Below are 20,201 nucleotides of genomic sequence, written 5' to 3'. Positions count from 1 at the left end.
AAGATCCGTTTATATTTTTTTAAAAAAGTTAAAAATATTATACTTCTGACCAAATTTTTTGGCCATCTAGCACTTTCCTAACACTAAATAAGGCTATAATGATAAGCTTATTTATTTTCTTAAGAAATGTGAAATCTAAAACGATTATATATATAAATAGGAAAGAGAGCATTGGCAATTGCATAATGTTCTGACCGTTCCTATTTACTTGTCAAATATTCTTTCTAATTTGATTTTCTTTTTTACTAGTCATATTTAGCAAATTAAGGAATAACAATTTTTTTTCTTATTATTTTCCTAATTTATTAACATTGGGTGAATGTTTTTGAAATATGTAGTATTTTTAACCCTATCCATTAACAAGGATAAAAATGATAAACTATCATACTAATACTACACAAAAATTGATCATTAGCGGTAATTAATTTTTAATTGCTGCTAAATATATACTTTTAGCGGCAATTAACACTCTTTATATATGTATCTAAAGTCTTTAGTGACGTTGGTTTTAATAACACTTGACTAATGTCAATACAAACTTTAACACTTTTATTGATATTAATATTTAATGCCGCTAAAAGTTATTTTTATTAAAATATTATATAATTTTTATTGTTTAATAATATACCTTCAAAATTTAACATGTTAAATAAGACAAGAGGGGGTATTCTTTTGTTATTGAAAAAAAACAAGTCATTTCATTTTTCATAGTATTGAATGTTATTTATGACTTCTGAAAAATCCATTAGTTAAGGGAGTTAGTTCTCAAACACAAAAGGTCAAAGGAAATTTACTCTATAATTAAAGTTGATAATTACAAGTGCCTAACCTTTTTTTTTAATCTGCAAGTTCATGAGGATCACCTACATCTTTTTCCCCCAAAGGTGTGACCTTTTTACATACTTTTTGTAAGTGGTGGAGTATTTATTTCTGGCTTGTTACTCTTTACTTTGTTCAGAATAAGTTACTGAATTTCACAAAAGGTCATTAAACTTACACTGAAAACTTTTCAATAATGGATTATTATCTTATCTAAGATATTTGAATAATTAGAATATTTAGTAGTATTATTTAATATAAAAATAATTAGAATATTTAGTAGTATTATTTAATATTTATATTTACTTTGTCAATATTTACTTGTCCACTTTAGAGATGACATATCTATTAAGACAATAATAATTAGCATAGTGAAGTTGTCATTTTATCCTTAGTAATTATGATTTCAAAAATGATGAATTAAAACTTAAAATTTTTCAAAAAATTTAAATGAGAGTATAATAGGAATTTTCTTTTTATCCTTTCTTGATTTGTCGAAATTTATAAGTAAATAGGAACGGATGAAGCTCCTCTCCACTACATAAACTCTCCAGTTTTGGTTAATTAAAGATTTTATCATAGTTAATATTTTTCTCACTTCCTTTATGTACTTAGAATCGGATACATAATATGTAGCTCAGATATATTAAATACTAGCTCGAATTCATTAGTATATAACTTGAATATATTAAAAAAAAAGATATTAAAGGATTTTAGAAATAGAAGGAAATAAAGAGAATATTGGAGGTAAGAAAACATAAGAGTTAATATGTGTGTTTCAATAATTTTTTCTTATTTTTAGTAGTATCTAATTTTATAAATAAACTATTTTATGTTAATTTAAAAGTCGTTTACTCATACGAAAACTAAAAGTACTCGATTTAATTTTTATTACCAAATATCGAGGCATAGAAATTTACTTCTAAAATTGAATTTTACTTCTTTATTTTGAATTTTGCGTTCTCTCTATGAAATAATAATACATAATATATATATTTGATTATAATATTTATACTAATTGATATTAGTCTTTCAAAAAAAAATTTGAGAGATAAATAATTTATGTTCGAGAGGAAAGAATATGCATATATAAAGTAATAACTGAACCTAAGATATATTTAAATATAATAGAAAAGTGAGGGTAATCAATTATTATTTCATCTAAAAAAATTGTTTGATCATTTTTCTTCCATTGTACTTTTGAGTTCAATGACCTTCTAAGAAATAATGCCATAAAATAAGGCTAGTGACTAGCAAAGCGATAATAATAATGGTAAAAGATAACTCTCGGTGGCGGTTCAATCTAATTAGTGATCTAAAGTTAAAGACATAATATATAAATATGTCTTTTAATTTAGCTTTAAATTATATTTATGTTCTTTAACTTTGGGTGTAGACAAGTAGACACTTAAACTTGTATAAAATTGAACAAATAGACACACATGTCCTACATGACATCCTACATATCATTTTTTATTTTATGTGGTGCTCTACGTGTGTTGTGCCACGTAAAACTCATGTGTTTACTTGTTCAAGTTTATATAAGTTTAAGTGTCTGCTTCTGTATACCAAAATTGTAGGACATAAATGTGAAATAAGGTCAAGTTAAGGGGGCACATTTATGTATTATGCCAAAGTTAAAATATAAATAGGAGGACTAATTTTTATTTTTATATTTTTATTTTGAAATCCAAATTTTGTTTCTTTTTTTAATGAAAATGCTTTATTATTTATATGGTCTTAAACTATATATATACCAAAATATTTTGTAATGTTATGATATTAAACATGTCATGTGTAAGTTAAATTCAAAAACAGACCAAAAAGGAAAATACATTCTTTAATGTTTCAAAACAAACTAAAAAAAAGACAAAATATAATTTGTTTTTTTGTTAAAAAATACTTATAATAATTTTGTTATTACTAAAAAAAAAAATGAGGCCCTCAAATTTTGGGGCCTAAAATTTTTTAAGGATATCGAACACCCACCCTCACCCCACCCCTCATTTTTATTAATAACGAAATTTTACTAATATAAAGAAATAAACACAAAAAAATTATTAATAAATTAGTAGCCAAGTGGTAAGGATAGTAGAATTGATTCTGAATTTGGGACTATGTCCATATCCAAAAGTCCAAAACATTTTGTAGGTATTAATTATCTGGTAAATAAAGATTACAGTTAAAAAAAAAAAAGACACATAAATTTTTTTAAAAAGTCTAACATCTAATATATAAAAAATAATTTTAGTCATATATAAAGAATAATACAATTTTCCACAATTAATTATTTAAATAAACCTTTCGATTCTATTTGAATCCGTTCCTAACTACCCTACATTTACTTAGACACTATTTGCAAAAACATATTAGATATTATATTATTATATATATGTTGTAAGTAATTAAGTCGATTTTTCGACTAGTCTCTTAATTTTGGAAGTGGAGGGGAAGAAGATCAACTAGTAAGGCTTCGTGAGAGCAATTAATACAGTCGTAAAAGTCTTGCTTAGTAATGAAATTAGTCAATTATTAATAAAAAGCAACTAGTGAAATAAAATAAAAGAAAGTATCAAAATTAATTCCTTGACATGCTGGATAGATGTTCCAACAACTCCTTGGAATAAGGATGTTATGAAGTTTACATAAAAATAATTAAGTCAAAATTAAGGAATATTGTTGTAATTAATTAAAGTTTCTATAATGTCTTCATCCACTAACAACAATATTAGATGACTTATTCCAAACATAATGGATCTACGTTGCAACCACATCTCTTTTGAAAGCAAATAAAATAAATAAAAAAGAAAAAGAAGAGAGAACGACACTTAGATATTGAATTTGGACATGCGAAATGAGATCATGATTTTAAATTAGTATTTAGACATGTGATTTGAGATTCTTATTTCAAAATCTCCAAAAGCACGATAGAAATTTCAAATTTTTATAAAATGTAAAACTTGATCCATAAATTTATATTTTGTAAAATAAAAATCTTTCATTTTAATTTTTGCAAAAAAAAAAAAAAAAGTTTATGCTCAGCGTGAAGTAATTGTTCGTGATAGAATCATATTAAAGAATAACTAGTTATAACTATTTTTGACTAATTGATCATTATAAAAATTATATGTATTTGTGAGTTTGTAATTATATGTATGCATCACCTTAATCAGGATATTCCGATATATTGTTATGAAATATGATTTGTTTGTTGGGTAAGATTGTATATATAAGATTTTGGGAAATTTTTGATAGTTTTCACCACTTAGCTTTTCATGTTCGTGAGTAAAAGTACCAAGTTACAAAATAGATTTTATGTCCAAATAAAATTTTAACTTCAAATTAAACAATCTAATTTTAAATCATAATCCAATATTAACAAGACGTGTTCTAAGAAATATAACGTAATAAAAATTAACAAAAACTAATTGAATCGGAAACTACTTGTACGTTTTATACACCTTAACCTTGCCAGTAAATTTGAATTTTTCTATTATTACCAATTTGAACTAGTCCAGTTTTTCCAGATAATCACTTAATTTTCAATTTATTTTTAAAAAATCTTAATTTTTTCTCCAAGTTCGATTGAAAAATGGAAAATATGCTTTTAAGTTATGTTGCACGAATATTATGTGATGTGAATGGCTAATATGATTATATATATACTTACATGATAATTTGTACATGGAACAACTTGTTTTTTTTAAATTAAATAATTAATTATAACATATATATTTTTTATGATACATATATGTTTATTCGACTTATTTCTCTAACGATAAATTAGTTTTACAGCTTTAATAAAATAAATTAAAGATCGAATTATTATTTATGAAATTACTCCAATAATATACTCCTCAATCTAATTTCAATTATCAAGGAGGAAAAATAGAGAATTTTTTTTCTTTGATATACAATTTGTCTATTATTGTTATTATACGTACAAGTGTGATCCTTTGAAAAATTTCAAATATTTTAGTTTAAAGATAATAAAATTAGCTTATAAAAATATGATTTTATCGATTTATTTACTACAATCTATTCATTTGATATCTCGATTTGAGTCTATTAAAACAAAAACAAAAAGTACTAAGTACTAATATTTTGTGAAGATATTTTAGTACTAGATATTTGAGATGTTGATCATACTTTTCCTTTTATTCAATTTTAGTGGACAAGATCTGAATTCTGAAGCACTATTGGAAGTAAGCATGCATTAAGAAGATTCTATAAGAAGATAAAAAGGATCCAAACTGTCACTGTTTTTGCTTTTTTATACCTCAAAGTAGCAAAAGGGAATTTAATAATAATAAAAAAGCCTTCATCATTCTAATGCCCATTAAATTAGTTCATGATAATATGATCTATTCAATTTTAATTTATTTAAGTTATTATCTTATTTATTTATTTAATCAATCTATTTTGATCTGTTTAACTTAATTATTAATAAAATTTATCAATACAATAAAAGTTATCATTTTTACTATTCACCAATAATCAATAAATTTTAATTTATTTTTTATAATATTTGATTAAATATATTTAACATTGTAATATTTGAAATGTGCATTTATGATCTTTTTGTTTATGAATATTCACAATCTTTTATACTCTATGATCAAACAATATTATAACTAAAAATATTAATCTCAAAATACTTATTATTTTATAAAACATATTTTTTTATATAAATGAGGGACCCAAAATATTATTCTCTTTAACTACAAGTTAATATAAATCGAATAAGTGGTTTGAGTTTAGTTGAGAAAGCAAATCAAGTAGTAGTAGTTGTCAAGCGATTTAAATGTTGAGAAGAGGAAATTGGGGCATAACTACTTTCAAATTTGTCGGCACCATTTTCTTATCTATTAAATTATCTGCATTTTTTAGAAATTATAAGATGAAAAATCGAATTCTTAGATCTTAATAATAAAGTAAAAATTCAGATAATTAATTAATCAATTGATTAAATAAGATTTCTCAAATCATCTATGAAATTGCATGTAGATTCATACTTATCTTTTTATCGTTATACATATCTTGTATTTAATGTATCATTGAAAATTTTGAGAGATATTTCCCTTTTATAATTTTAACTTTTTTGAAGTTTTTTTTTTTTTGTCTTTTGAAAAAGGTCTTTACCTTTATGTATAAAATATTTTCATCTTTACATATAGAAGATTTTTATTTTTATACGTAAAAAAGTTAAAAAGAAATCGTTTTCTTTAATTCAAATTAAAAGGGTAAGAATCTCGTTTTCTCAATTCTTTTTGCATAAATCACTTATAATAGAAATAGTTGTCTTATCACGTATTTCCATCCACCGGTTTCATTTTATTACCTCCGTTTTCCTTTACTCCATCATACTAAATATATATTTTCAATTAAATTTTTTAATCATGTTTTACTCTTAAAGTTAATTATTCATTTCTCAAACTATTGACCTTAGACTATTAAATATCAATTAATATGGGTATATCGGTAAAATTTTCATATCAATTATATTCTATTTGAATTTATGTAATGTAATTTAACGGTACACAAAATTTTAAAATATGAAAAAGTTTTGCATTAATGTTTTAGAAATATCCCAAAATAAATGAACTTATAAATAAAGAGTACACCTTTGCGGTTTTTTTGGTCAAAAAAGTGAAACCCAAAATAGGTAGAAAACATTTATAGTGTCATGAAACATTTGTCAAATAAAAAATAAGTGATTAAAAAGAAAAAATAATGTCATATCCTCAAAGGGACATAAAGAGTATGTAAAATTCAATCTAAACAAGTAAAAGTGAATCTAAAGAATACTTATTGACTTTTATAATAAAAAAATGTATTTCCCTTTTTCCTTTATTCATTTTAGCAAAATCAAAAGAGATATACCATTTTCCTTCAAATCATTCAACACTTAAATTTTCTATAGCATAGTTAATAAAATTAATTTAATATAATAATTTAAAAATAAATACTTATACTTTTTCTAAAAGTTCATGTAAACATGGACAAATAAAAAAAGAAGGAAGCAAATAAATGATAAACTCAGAAACCTAAATCATTTTTGGGGATTCATTAGATATATAATTTATTTATTTTTACACATGTATATATATGGGGATGAACATTAATGATAAGATTAACCTCAAAGGTAAAGAACAAAAAAAAAAAAGGAAAATAAATAATTTAATACTTTTGACCAAGTGGTGACACATGGATGCAAAATTTCCACACCAAAATGCTAGGAAAAAGACTAGAAAAAGCAAAAGAGGACCAAGAAAGTTGCTTCATCCCTAAAAATTGGTGGACTTGTCTTTCTAAGTCTAGTCAACCACCAGCCTAATTGATGTTACACACACACATAAAATTGGGGGGGGGGGGGTGATTGGACTAAGAATATTAATTGTTAAATAATGTTAAGTTAGACCTCTAGTGAAATTTACTGATAATATATGTACTCTATTTTTCATATTGTTATATCATACTTGATATAGTCCAATAACAACGAATTAATTACTTTTTTACTGTAGTTAACTTAATTTGATAGCGTTCAAATAATTTTCACACCTTCTATACATTAGAATATATCCACGTAAGAGTTTAAGTAAAATGTCATTCCAATTTAACACATCAAGGTTATTAATATATTTTAATTGACTAAGACAATTGTCATGATCACACAGAAGAGTCAAGACCAGGCTACCTAATGGAATGTTTAATCGATCCATTCCGGATCAGGAAGCTTGAATACATGAATATTAACTCTGAAGTAAACTAAATGTAAAAATAAAAAATGGAAAATGTTAAAATGCATGGAACAAAATTATATTTATACGTTAATCGTTTACAAGAGAAACAAGTTTAAAAAAATGAACTAATATATACTCTATCTTTATAACTAAACAATTGGGTATGTATAATTTTTTACTTTTTGGGGGAGAATATTTTAATTACAATATGTGCATAGAAATATATACCCTGGTGGAAAAAAAAAAGAAAACAAAAGAAGAGGGGAAAACATGCAAAATAGTTTATAAGTCAGCCTCAACCTTATTTGTTGGACCAATACCAACTTGTAACCATTGTGAAGGATTACCAGAAGTAGTTAGGTCACTTAATTTTGCTAGCTTCAACTTACTATCTGCTTCATCATCCTCTTCTACATTGATTTGTGTTGCATCATCTTGACGGACATTGTTGTTGTTGTTGTTGTTCTTGTTCTTGTTCTTGAAGTTGTCATCCTCATTTTCTTCGCGGGGTTGATCACTATTGTTGTGGTTAACAACATCATCTTTTGTTTCTTTTTTTGTATGATCACTATTATTTGTACTACTCCATGGATGCATGTGTATATCTGTGGAGACCTCAAAGGGATTGATTATTTTCCAAGGTTCTTGCTTTATTCTTGACATGTTTTGATCATTAGGTGGAACGTTAAGATCCAATGGATCTTGATTCTCCAATGTTGATCTTTCATTAATTTGCTTAAGGGGATTGTGAAAATGAAATTTTGGTGTGAAGATAGATGAATCTTGAGAGTTGGAAGTGATCCAATGACACCTTTTATGGCCACCTAAAGCTTGTCCAGTTGAAAAAACTCTATGGCATATTGAACATTCATGTACTTTTGATTTTCTCTTTGAAGCTCCTGTTAATGAGGACCCTTGTTCAAATTGGTAATTATAAGATGATGATTTTGAACCTTTCAAGTAATTATCTTGATCATGTGTATTATCATCTAATTGATTTTGTTTGGCTGCATAACATCCTTTAACCTTCTTGTGACTTGCCCTATGTCCACCTAGGGCTTGGTGAGAATTGAATAGTTTCTTGCATGCTTTACATTCAAATAATCCTTTGGGAACCCCTTTAGCCTTGTCCAAACTAGGTATGATGAAAAATTCACTTTTTCTATCATGTTCGAGATCTTTGTCTTGGTTCATGAGGCCCGAAGTACTAAGGTAGGTCATTATAGGGTTCCGCCTCTCCTCCTCTTTACTAGCGGAGGCACATGACTCTTCTGGCTCGATGGTTAATGGGTCCACCCCTGAATTAGCTAAATCTATAAGCCATTTTGCAAGAAGAAGATCTTCTTGTTCACTTGAATAAGCATTATTAGTATTATAAGATGAAGTAAAAGTTCCAACTTTAGTACTCCTCAAGGACCTTTTCCTTTTAGACCAACCATACCCTTTTCTTTCACCTATGTTATATTCCTCACCATCAGAACAAGGTGATGATACCAAGGAATGATCATCATAAGCATCATCAGAGCCACAATATTTACCATGTTCAAGAAAAGATTTCCATGACATAAATTCTTGTCCACAATTTTCACATACCCTAGTACTCTTTAACCTGTTAGGGTTTGCTCTTAATTGGTACATCCTCTTATTATCACCATGGTTTTCTTCCCAATCACTAGCTTCTTCATCATCATCATCATCATCATCATCCATATTTACCCTCTCATCTCCAATACCATGAGCTCTCATATGTCCACCTAGAGCTCTCCCACACATGAAACCCTTCTTACAAACTCTACAATAATGCTTAAAACTTGGCTTTTGTTCTTCATCAACACAAGCCATGACTATAACCCCCTTCCAAAAAAAAAGACCTTAACACTAGTTAATTTAGTCAACTATGTGTAAGAAATTAAAAGACAATATAAAGAAGAAAAGTGAGAGTTATTATGATGATAATTAATATGGATAAAGAAAACAAGAAAAGTTGCATGGGTTGTTGTTCTTCTTATTATTATTAGTAGAAGTTGTTGTGGGCTTGTAAGGTGAAAAGAAAGTAAGTCCTATTTTTTAGTTAGAGCCAATGGTTTAATTTGTTTGTGTGAGGAGAGGAAAATAGGAGTTCGAGTGGGAGTGAGGGAGTGAAGGTGACAAGTGGAAGGAAGGGGAAAAGGCCCCCTTTTTTTATTAAAAAAAAAATAAATTCTTTTTAGCTCAAAGAAAATTGAAAGATTTTCCTATACACTTTAGTGTAGGGACCTAAAATTATCCATCAATTCCATATTAGTTGTTATACTTCGCTTTTCAAGTGCTAATTTAATCAATCTTATAACTTGTCATGATTAATCAAACATTAATTTGATTAATCTTGAAAGCAAAATTGAATTCATCCGTTCCATATTAGTTAGTTAGGGAAAATTACTAGGGATGACAAACATCCCTAAGTAATTATATAATAAGGGTATAGTATAATTTATTTACTTTCTATAATTATAGTTTTTTTTTTGCTATAATTAATGGGGTCCACCACTTATTCCTAAATCAATCGTATAAAAACCTTTTTTTTTTAATTTTGTATATAATTTTATACAAATCAATATTATCTCTTCTATTCATATTCCACCTTTTTCTCCTATAATTGATACTTTTAACCGATTTTGAATTTCAAATTGGCCAAAAAAATCACTTTCTCCCTCCGAAATTGAATTCAACTTTCGCAGGTAACCCCTAAAATCTAGGCGTGTATCAATTATTTTTATTTTTTCTTTGTTCAACAATTATATATGTATTTTGTTTCTTCCTTTTTTCATTTTTTTTTTGGTTGAAATAATCAATCATTCTTATTAGATTATAAATTCCTCAAAATCGGAATGGATGAATTATCTTAAACTATGAGGATTACCAGAGGTATTTCATTGCATGTCAATTTTGTTGACAATTTACCCTCGTTTTTAATGGGTTTAACTCAAGATTTTGGGGTTGATGTAGCGTCTATGACAAAATCCAAACAAGTTCAAGATAAACAATCAAAGGAAGAATTGAGATCCAAGAAAAAAAATGACCCAATGACAGTTCAAAAAGTTGTTAACAATGTCATAGCTAGAGGAGAGAATTAGTTATTCGATTAGTTTATACAAATTATTTAAGTTATGTATATAATGACTAGTATACTAAGTTAATAAGGGGTAGTAGTGAATTGTATATTAAAGACTTCCTATTATATTTGTTTTTGTATATATATACAAAAATCAATTGTATTTAGTTATAGGAATATGCCTAATTTATAATTGTATATTATAGTTTTATGTTTTAGTTTATATACAAAATACTGGAGTTAAGCATATATTAAGTTTGTATATTAATGTAGTATATATAAAGTCGTTTAGACTAATTACAAAGTTATGTATATAGTGGTTTGTATATTAAGGTAATATATACAAAGTATTATGAAACAGTTCTTAATTGTATATTCTATTAGTTGTATATCAATTACTAAAGTTAAGTATATAGTGGGTTGTATATTAAGATAATATATACAAAGTCTTATGAGGCAATATCTATTTGTACACTAAACATGCAATATACTATATACAATTACGTGAATACAAAATTTACTTAAATAAATAATTTTTTTGTATATATCAAACTTTAAAAGTTCATACAAACCATAATATACAGATTATTTAAGAAAAGGCAGGAAGAAAGAAAAATCGCATAATCGTAACCCCAGAAATCTCGTAGTACGACTTGAAAAAGAATGGATGAAAATTCTAAATTTTGAAATCAGTTTGTTTTGAGTGATTAAAGGAGAAAATAAGGCAAGGAATTATGAAAAGATAGAAGGACTTATTTTTTTTTTGAAAAAAAATTGAATTTGAACCTTTACCTTAAATTATGGCATTAACTAAATTTATTGTTAGCATATTTAACGCTTCAATTACAAACCACTTTTTCTAAAATAAAATTATATAAATAAAAAACAAAAGAAACGTTATATACAAGATACCTAAATAACTAAACTATACTTGTAGAATGTAATTAGGTAATCTATACCCATATAATGTTATTTAATCAATTAAGTTTGTCATATATGAAATTTTCCCTAAAAATATAAGCCATGCATCAAGCGGGTAGCCCAAGGCCCAATTGAAAAGAAATAGTAATGGGCCTCAGAAGCACAACTTTGCATTCTTCCTCATATGCCCCAATTGTAAGATAAAACTTTAATTTGAATTTTAACATTTTCATTTTTCAGATGGCTAACTTTCAAAATCCTAATAACATTTGGCTTGTTTTTATTATTTTAACTTAAAATTATAAGCATTTCTGCACTACAAAACTACTCAATAATACACTATTTTGGCTTAAAAATTAAAATAAGTCAATCTAAACAGACTCTAAAAATAACCAGAGTTAAAAGATAATTTAAACATTCATTCCGTACAAATTGTAGTAATTCAATAGAGCCTTCTTAAATTTTGAATCGTATAGAATATTAACAAAAAAATTATGTGGTAGGTAATAAAATTATTTTCACACAGATTATAGTAATAAATTTATTTTCAATCGTGGATGTTGTTAGATTATTGTTTCGTATGAAAATCTCTGCGTCTTAACGAGTGATAACAAGAAAGGAAAAAAAAGTACGGTACGCAAAAATAATCTAAAGTTTATTAAATTCCTAAAGGAGAACATTCAAGATCATATTTGGTGACAGTCACTAATACAAACTTTAAAATAATTTTTATTTTTCTCGTTCATTAATATTATTAATCTAACTTGAATGTAGATTTATTTTATCGAGTTTACATTCAATAATTAAAAATTGACATTAGACCGGTAAGTGCGTCCAGGTTGCCATCCCACAGGAATAACATTAGTAGCAGTAAGTTTCTTGTTAGACCCAGTTGTAACCCTAATTGAATAAGGCGCTGGTTGTGCTGCCGGATTAATATTACTGCTCCATGTTGCACCAAATACATGATTCGCTCTTATCGCTTGATTTGACCTTGCTGGTAAAAATTCGACTAAACTAAGATCACCGTCTCCATTTTGAAACTCAACATTTACTGATAAGAAATTCGGGCTTGAACCTTGATCCACCTTGAACGCGATTTTCCAGTTCTGGTAATGACATGGCACCCTGTAATATATTATAACATTATTATGAATTTTATCAAGATGATAAAATGTTTTTTTTAGTACGTACGTACCTTTGGTAAGAAATTGGGATATTTCCTATATTACGTAACGCGTTAGCTTGACCAGGTTTAGCTAAAGCACCCATTGCGGTTCCACTTAAATCAAAATGAATAGAGCCTGAACAGCCAGGGCATTCATCTGTAATCGTTACGGTTACTGGTCTTCCTGTGCAAGGGGCTAGTTTGCATAAAACCTAAAATTTCACTATGTACACGTTATTATTGTCGAAAAATTTAATTCATATATACTTATCGCGTAAATTAACATAAGTGTATACTATATGTATATGGACCTGGTAGCAAGCTCCACAGCCCAAGCCTTTCTTGAAAAGTGGCCCATTTCCAGCAGAAACAAAGGAATTAAAAGGGGGTTTTGATACAGCATCTGTATATCCACAAGCTCCTCCTTCTAATAACATGAGAAACGAAATAAAATAAAATCAATAAATTAAATAATGTTATGTTTTTGTCAATATACAAAGATTAAAAGTAATCACAATTTCAAATTATTGAAACAAACCAATCTCATACAATGTAATCAACTAACTAACTAAAGAAAACAATGTGATGAATTTAGTGCAAAATATTTTACTAGAAGAGTAGCATAATTAATTAATTTAATTTAATTACCAGATCCTGCTCCAGTTGGAGGGCCATAAAATGTTGCTACTGCTGGTTGAAAACTGGATATAGAAGCATTGAGTGATTTAACAGGTGCACAAGTGCAATGTTGAAGCAAACATAGAGCTAAAAAGTTGAAAATGATAACATTATAACCCATGCTTGATTATTAATTACTAGAATGAATTATAATTTACTGTCCTTAATCTCTTTTACTAATTTTTGCTTGGAGAAACACTATGGTATTGATGCTCTTTTTATAGTGGATAAAAATATATCTCTTACCAAAAAATTAAGGAAAATGATATCCAAAAGATTTTAGTGATACTCCATTTTATAATACAATTATATTATATTATACTATAGCTAATTACCAAAAAAATTATAGCTCTTGATAGATATTTAGTTAGTACTTAAAGAGATCTTCTATCAAATTACAATAGGCAGAAGATCTTTGCAAAAAAATAGGTAAGTTCATTAAGGGAGGATAACTTCTTACTTATTTCATATGATCAATTTGTTATTATAAGAGAATCAATCATTTTATTTTATTTTATATTATATAGAAGAGTGAAGTGGGGGGGACGATTAAGGGCAAAAATGTAATTTCACCCTAATAAAAATCTATGAAGAAATATAATAAATAATTCTAGAATTATCTTTCTATGCATGAAGTGAATAATGATTAAGGGCAAAAATGTAATTTCACGCTAACAAAAATCTACCATGAATGATAACAAAAAAATTAAATAGTTCTAAAAACATCTTAAGTTATTATTATTGCCATTAACTTATTTTGTTATTATTTCTTTTTCTTTTTATTTCTTTTGTGAGTTATTGTGATATCTATTTTATTATTACTCTATTTCACTATTACTTTAATTTAATTCTTAATATTTTTTCTATTCATTATACTTATAAAATAAAACGTATTTTTTATATAAAAATATCATGAATCAATTATTTCAATCTTTATTTTGGCTCTAATTAATATACTTGAGAATAAATTAGTGTGATAAAATTAATAATATATATTACATTGAAATTAAAGAACAAGATGTTAAAAGTAACTTTACAAATTAAAATGAATAGGATCATAAATCTGTATTAAAGATGACCAAGAATAAAAATGTAATTTCATTCTAATAAAAATCTATCAAGATTAAATAATTTTAAAAACATCTTTCTATATATGAAGTGAATGATAATCAAAGGTAAAAATGTAACTCATGCAAACAAAAATCTACCAAGAATAACAATGAGAAAATTAAATAGTTCTAGAAACATCTTTAAGTATTATTATTAGTATTACCTCATTTTTGTTATTTCTTCATTTTTTATGAGTTATTGTGATATTTATTTAGTTATTATATGAAAGTTAATAATTAATGATTACTCTTGGCTCTTAATAATTATATATCAAGTATAATATTAGGTGGAACCAATCAAAATTAAAATTAAAATTTATATATATATTAAATTTTGTGTATTGAAATATTTTTAATCTTGTGATCTTTAATATGCTATATAAAAAAGTTAAAATTCAAAAGTTATTTTCTTTTTAAAATGAAATAAAAATAAATTCATATAAATAAAAAAGAAGGGAGTCATATATTAGATATGAAATATATATATGGTATTATTGAAATGAGCTTATAGAAATATAATGATTTGAAAACTTTAATTCTTCGTTTTAATTTCTAATTTGTTACATATTTAAAAATTACATAAAAAAAAGAAGCTCAAAAACGCAATGTAACAATTTAAGATGCTTTTAGAAAACATAGTTAAAAACATAATGAAATTTGGTTGACTCCCTTATTTTTGTCGAAACAAAAAAGTGGCATATATTGTTTGAAAATAACGTAAGAACTGAAAAGTACTATGAGTCACAGTAAAATGACAACTAAAAAGTATATGAGAATCATATAAGAAATTTCGTTTACTTTCCTAAAATCACTTGTATCACATAAAATACAACATATGGAGTAACATATATTATTCAAAAATAACATGAAAGGTACTCCATAAATTAACAATTTAAAATATTCTTTTAGAAAACACATAAAAGATTTAGTTTACCTGTCTCGCATAAATTGGAAGGAAAAAAACTTATATATATATATATATATATATATATATACACACACCATACATATACTATAAATATATATTTATTAAACTTTCTTTTGTACAAAAAATACTTTCAATATAATAATGACTTTTCTACAAATTACATTTATACCATAAAAATTAGAGACTGTAATTATCTTTTCTGGTTCTTTAAAACGGCTATATACTTCAAAATAAAATAAAAATTCTTTCGAAGTGATTTATCAGAGGCCCATTAGCTATTTGGGCCGTTAGACGATAAACCCGCCCATTCTGTCGGGTTACTAATGGGCCTCATGTATTGGTAAAAATTGGGTGGGCAAAGCCATTATTAGGATCTGCATCGGTATTGATTTTCAAAGTTTAGACTTTACTTGAAATATAATATTTCCATTGAGAAATTATCATTTTGTGAATTACGTAATGATAATTATTGTTAGTTCATTAATTATCTGATATTTTCTCACCCTAAATTCCACCATAGTAGCTAATTTTCGCTAAGCAAGAAAAGAAAACAAGGAGATTATTTTTTAATGTACTAGTGTAACATGTGATACGAGAATATGAGATAAGTTCGAATAATATTTTCAATATTAAAGATAAAAATTGTCTAATTAAGTGATAGTTAAATTTGTATGCAAAGGAGAATTGTCTAATCAAGCACTTGAGAATAACTTTCGCCAATAACTGTTTAATTTCTTCATGTGATTTCTCGTATTTTAAAATAATCAAACATGAGAACATATTTCTCGAATATCATATCAAACACTAAAAAATTAAGCAACGATTAAATTATGTATGATTGCTTAAACGTATTTGCATTAAAGAAAAATAACTTCCGGTCATATTCATCTAATTCCCCCATCTTGTGATTACTTGTCAGATATAAGATAGCCAAACATAAAAATATATATTCGAATACCATATCAAACATCATAAAATTAAGTTTAATACATAAACTAAAAATAGGATAAACATACCATTGATATTTAGTACCACTCAGATATAAGGTAATACTAAACCACAACAAATGGCGTGGTATTAATATTAAAAATACACAACAGCCATATTTTTCTACTTTATTCTTCTACTCACCTTAATCATTTTGACTTTGACATCACAACAAAGTCAACCAAATTGACTTGTACATAATTATTAAACATATAGTTTAATATTATTAACCTAGACTTTAAAATTCACCACTGATCGATAAGTTTTTCCAGGCTGCCAACCTGCCGGAATAACGCCGTTAGCCACCACAGTCTGGCCGGATTCCCCGGTAAGTTTTAGCGAAAAAGGCGCTACTAAGGAGGAGCCAGAATCTAGCTTCCACACAGCACCCCATGACTGTTGCATGGGTTGCCATGACTCTGAATCCAACGCTTGTTTCAAATCAACACTGTTTAGGTCTCCGTCCCCATCTTCGTACTCAACTAGAGCTGCGAAATAGTTGGAATTTGAACCTGAGTCTACGTGAAATGTCAATTTTACTCCAGGGTAGTTGCACTCCACTCTGTTTACGTGACATATAGCACGTTAAAAATCTATAGAGATGTATAATATAATGTCACTCGATTATTATCAAACGAATAGTAATTTACCGTTTGTATTGGATTTGAATAACTCCAGCGTTACGTAATTGATCAGCTTGTCCAGAAATAGCCATAGCTCCAAAAGAAGTGCCACTTAAATCAAAATGTGCTGATTCTGATAGACAAGGTCCTCCAGGACACGAATCTGTTATTACAACTCTAACTGGTTTTCCTGAACATGCTTTATTTCCTGTGCACTTTACCTGATTTTAAATAAAAACAATTATAACTATTTTTATTATTATTACTCACATACCATCTTATTCTTCGATTTCAGTTAATGATTGTATTATTTATTCTTGCTATTTGTTTTCGACATGACTTCTTTAATTATCACAAAGATTATCTCCACCTTTACAAAAGTAGGAGTAAAGCTACGTACGCTCGTGGAATTACGTCATTGGTGTACTACTTTGTGTGTTGGGAAGAAAATGGAATGGGAAAAGTGTTTGCGAAATATTAAAGTTCTATGCACCAGTGACATATAACAAGCCATTTAGTGAAAAATTGTCAGTATATATAAATTAAATTATCGCACCTGATAACAAGCACCACAACCTTTGCCTGATTTGAATAAAGAAGGGCCAGCAGCGGCTATTAGAGACGAGAATGGTGGTTGGTCCACGGCATTAGTATAACCACAAGCTCCACCTTTGGACAACAAAATAGAATTTAAGTTTATTTTATACACTTACTATATAAAAAATAATTTCATATTGTTTTATATATTTTAAACTATTGACTATTATATACAGACAGTTTCATGTCATTGTAGATTAGCTTAACAAGTTGGTGTAGAAAAATTATACACCAATTATTAGGCATTTAAATGTTACGATAAATTATTTTACATTTTTTAAAAGTTTAAAATATAACTAGTTATTTTTTCCCACTTTATTATTAGTAGTAATTGATTTTGAGCACTACATACAAACAACTCAACATAATAAATTTTTGGTGAAATACGACAAATAATTTGAGACGAAGAAAATAATTAACGAGTAAATTTTGGTGTGTACCATCACTTCCTGCACCACTAGGGCTACCATACCAAGTAGCTCCGGCTGGGGACCAGTCGGAATTTGATTGAACTTTTGATACATTGAAACGTTTTGGGTGGAAACAAGAGCAAGAAATGGTCAAAAGAGAAAAAGTCGTAAAATATGTGAAGACAATAAAAGGATTTAGAGCCATAAAAGTAGTACTCATTGTCAAGAATTGTAAAACAAAGCCTACTCAATTAAATTAAACAACTAGCACTATTAGCTTTATTTCTTGTGTTGGGATGAGTTGAATGGGTTAATAAAGGCCTCTATTTATAGATAAAGTTAGGATAGGAAGTATGTACTATTCAATTTTATAGTCTTTTTCGCTGAATACATGGACAAAGTTTTCAAATTTGACAATAAATTTTATTTAAACATGATTTAACTCAAATTTTGGATAAGATTCCTAATGTACTCTTAAGATTTATTACGTAAGCATGTTATTCACGTAATTAAAATATATTAGTCCGTAAAACCATTTGTATATACTTTTCTCTATACTCTCGGTCTATTTTTAATTATCATAGTTTTTTTTTTTAAAGTTAAATTATAAGAACTTTGATTAATATTTTATGATGTAATTTTTCTTTATTTTGATATGCAAAAAAATTGTAATTTATAGTATTTTTTTGTATAGTTTTTGAATATCTAAATTTTTTGTTTAAATTATCAAATTATCTGTAGTCTAATTTAACTTTAAAAATTTATCAAATTAACTTTTAAAAAATAAAACATGACAAACAAAAATAGATCGAAGAAAGTAGACGTCAATTACTCCCAAATCCTATTAGTTTATTTTATAGTACGATGTAACAGTATAATTCGAATTCCCACCAGGTGCTAGTAAAAGGCCATGTGTCAGTTTTATATAATTTCTTCCTCAATTTGGTCTCAGCAGAATGTTAAATAAGACTCTGATCCATTTACCTGAAAAGGGTCTAATTTATATTTGGTATGAATATATGGAAGTTAAAAAATTATATGATATTGCAGTTTGTCTATAAAAGATGAATAAGATCTCTTTTAGATAATATTAAAGTCTAAAAATTCTTAACTAACTATTCATATATGGAATTCAGAATCTCTTTGCAAAATTATCACTCCTTTAATGACAATAAAGATATGCTAAAATTGTTAAATCATTTATTGGAATTAGTTAATTAATAATAAATTAAATTTTTTTATAGACTTCAAAAATATTTACAAAGAGTATAAAGATGTCATTGTCAAATGCCTCTAAAAAACATATTCTATCCCTTCCTATTTACTTGTCAAATATTTCCTAATCTAATTTTTTTTTACTTGTCATTTTTTCACAAATCTAAATTTTTTTTATTCTTATTATACCTTCATTTTTATTAATATTAAGTTAATGTCTTTAAAAAATATAGTGAGTAAATATATTCACGGTATCAATTATTTTTTTTCTTAATAGGTGTACAGAGTGTGCTAGGTCAAAATTTGATAAGTGAAAATAATGAAAAAAAATATATATTTAGCTACAGTTAATTATTATGTACAAAAATTATTTTCTGTAAAGTTAAAAATTGAGATAATATAATTTCGATTACGTCATTGATCTTTTGGCAAACAATCTCCTCAGAGAGCAATATATATGTATGTTATCTTGTTAAACTATAAAGGGTAATTTTTTAGTGCATACGACACTGTATTGTTTGGTTTTGATGGAAATTGATCTTAATTATTTGGTCTACGATATAGACATGCGCAATTGTAAATTATAATAACTTGTCTATCAAATGAAATTTGCTATTAGAGACAACATTATTTTTCAGACAAAACTCCTGATTCTACCTGATAATTAAGTCCACTTAAGGTAGAAAATGAAATGTTTTGTATTTTTCATGTGAATTTCAATATTCTCATTTCATGTTAGTTGTCAAAATTATTTAAAATAGTTATATCTGCTTATTTATGAGGCAATTTTTTTTTATTATTTGCCTCTTCAAAATATACATGACGTGTTGATAAAAAATTAATTTTTAATTTTTAATATCATGCATTTTCAGATCACTTAATTATAGTAAATTTATATAATTACTTTAACTA

The 20,201-nt window shown here is 26.5% G+C and overlaps 3 protein-coding genes across 3 annotated transcripts; all 3 read right to left on the bottom strand.

The window, feature by feature from the left end:
- Positions 1-7,182: 7,182 nt before the first annotated feature.
- On the bottom strand, positions 7,183-12,197 carry LOC101252536 (zinc finger protein ZAT4-like). Its single transcript, XM_004231108.5, has one exon. It carries the CDS (start codon positions 9,402-9,404, stop codon positions 7,845-7,847), a length of 1,560 nt encoding a protein of 519 aa, XP_004231156.1. The 5' UTR covers positions 9,405-12,197; the 3' UTR covers positions 7,183-7,844.
- Positions 12,198-12,245: 48 nt separating this feature from the next.
- LOC101252235 (putative expansin-B14) lies at positions 12,246-13,587 on the bottom strand. Its single transcript, XM_069287204.1, has 4 exons — positions 13,391-13,587; positions 13,054-13,169; positions 12,773-12,954; positions 12,246-12,702 (listed from the first exon to the last, which is right to left on the bottom strand). The coding sequence occupies exons 1-4, from the start codon at positions 13,539-13,541 to the stop codon at positions 12,378-12,380; spliced, it is 774 nt and encodes a 257-aa protein (XP_069143305.1). The 5' UTR covers positions 13,542-13,587; the 3' UTR covers positions 12,246-12,377.
- Positions 13,588-16,459: 2,872 nt separating this feature from the next.
- On the bottom strand, positions 16,460-18,372 carry LOC100134906 (beta-expansin precursor). Its single transcript, NM_001247930.2, has 4 exons — positions 18,105-18,372; positions 17,624-17,736; positions 17,095-17,288; positions 16,460-17,006 (listed from the first exon to the last, which is right to left on the bottom strand). The coding sequence occupies exons 1-4, from the start codon at positions 18,292-18,294 to the stop codon at positions 16,676-16,678; spliced, it is 828 nt and encodes a 275-aa protein (NP_001234859.2). The 5' UTR covers positions 18,295-18,372; the 3' UTR covers positions 16,460-16,675.
- Positions 18,373-20,201: the final 1,829 nt, after the last annotated feature.

This window comes from Solanum lycopersicum, chromosome 1, assembly GCF_036512215.1.
Source record: "Solanum lycopersicum chromosome 1, SLM_r2.1".
NCBI classification, from domain to species: domain Eukaryota; kingdom Viridiplantae; phylum Streptophyta; class Magnoliopsida; order Solanales; family Solanaceae; genus Solanum; species Solanum lycopersicum.
The sequence above is the reverse complement of the archived record's forward strand: the minus strand, read 5'-3'. Positions and strand labels throughout refer to the sequence as shown.

What these genes read in the sequence shown, in the direction of transcription:
- LOC101252536 (XM_004231108.5), bottom strand. Translation starts at nt 9,404, where the DNA reads ATGGCTTGTGTTGATGAAGAACAAAAGCCAAGTTTTAAGCATTATTGT.
- LOC100134906 (NM_001247930.2), bottom strand. Translation starts at nt 18,294, where the DNA reads ATGAGTACTACTTTTATGGCTCTAAATCCTTTTATTGTCTTCACATAT. An exon ending in TAGTGGTGCAGGAAGTGATG is followed by an intron (nt 17,737 to 18,104) that starts GTACACACCAAA and finishes TGTTGTCCAAAG; the next exon opens with GTGGAGCTTGTGGTTATACT. An exon ending in GTTGTGGTGCTTGTTATCAG is followed by an intron (nt 17,289 to 17,623) that starts GTGCGATAATTT and finishes ATTTAAAATCAG; the next exon opens with GTAAAGTGCACAGGAAATAA.
- LOC101252235 (XM_069287204.1), bottom strand. Translation starts at nt 13,541, where the DNA reads ATGGGTTATAATGTTATCATTTTCAACTTTTTAGCTCTATGTTTGCTT. An exon ending in TCCAACTGGAGCAGGATCTG is followed by an intron (nt 13,170 to 13,390) that starts GTAATTAAATTA and finishes TCATGTTATTAG; the next exon opens with AAGGAGGAGCTTGTGGATAT. An exon ending in ATCCCAATTTCTTACCAAAG is followed by an intron (nt 12,703 to 12,772) that starts GTACGTACGTAC and finishes AATATATTACAG; the next exon opens with GGTGCCATGTCATTACCAGA.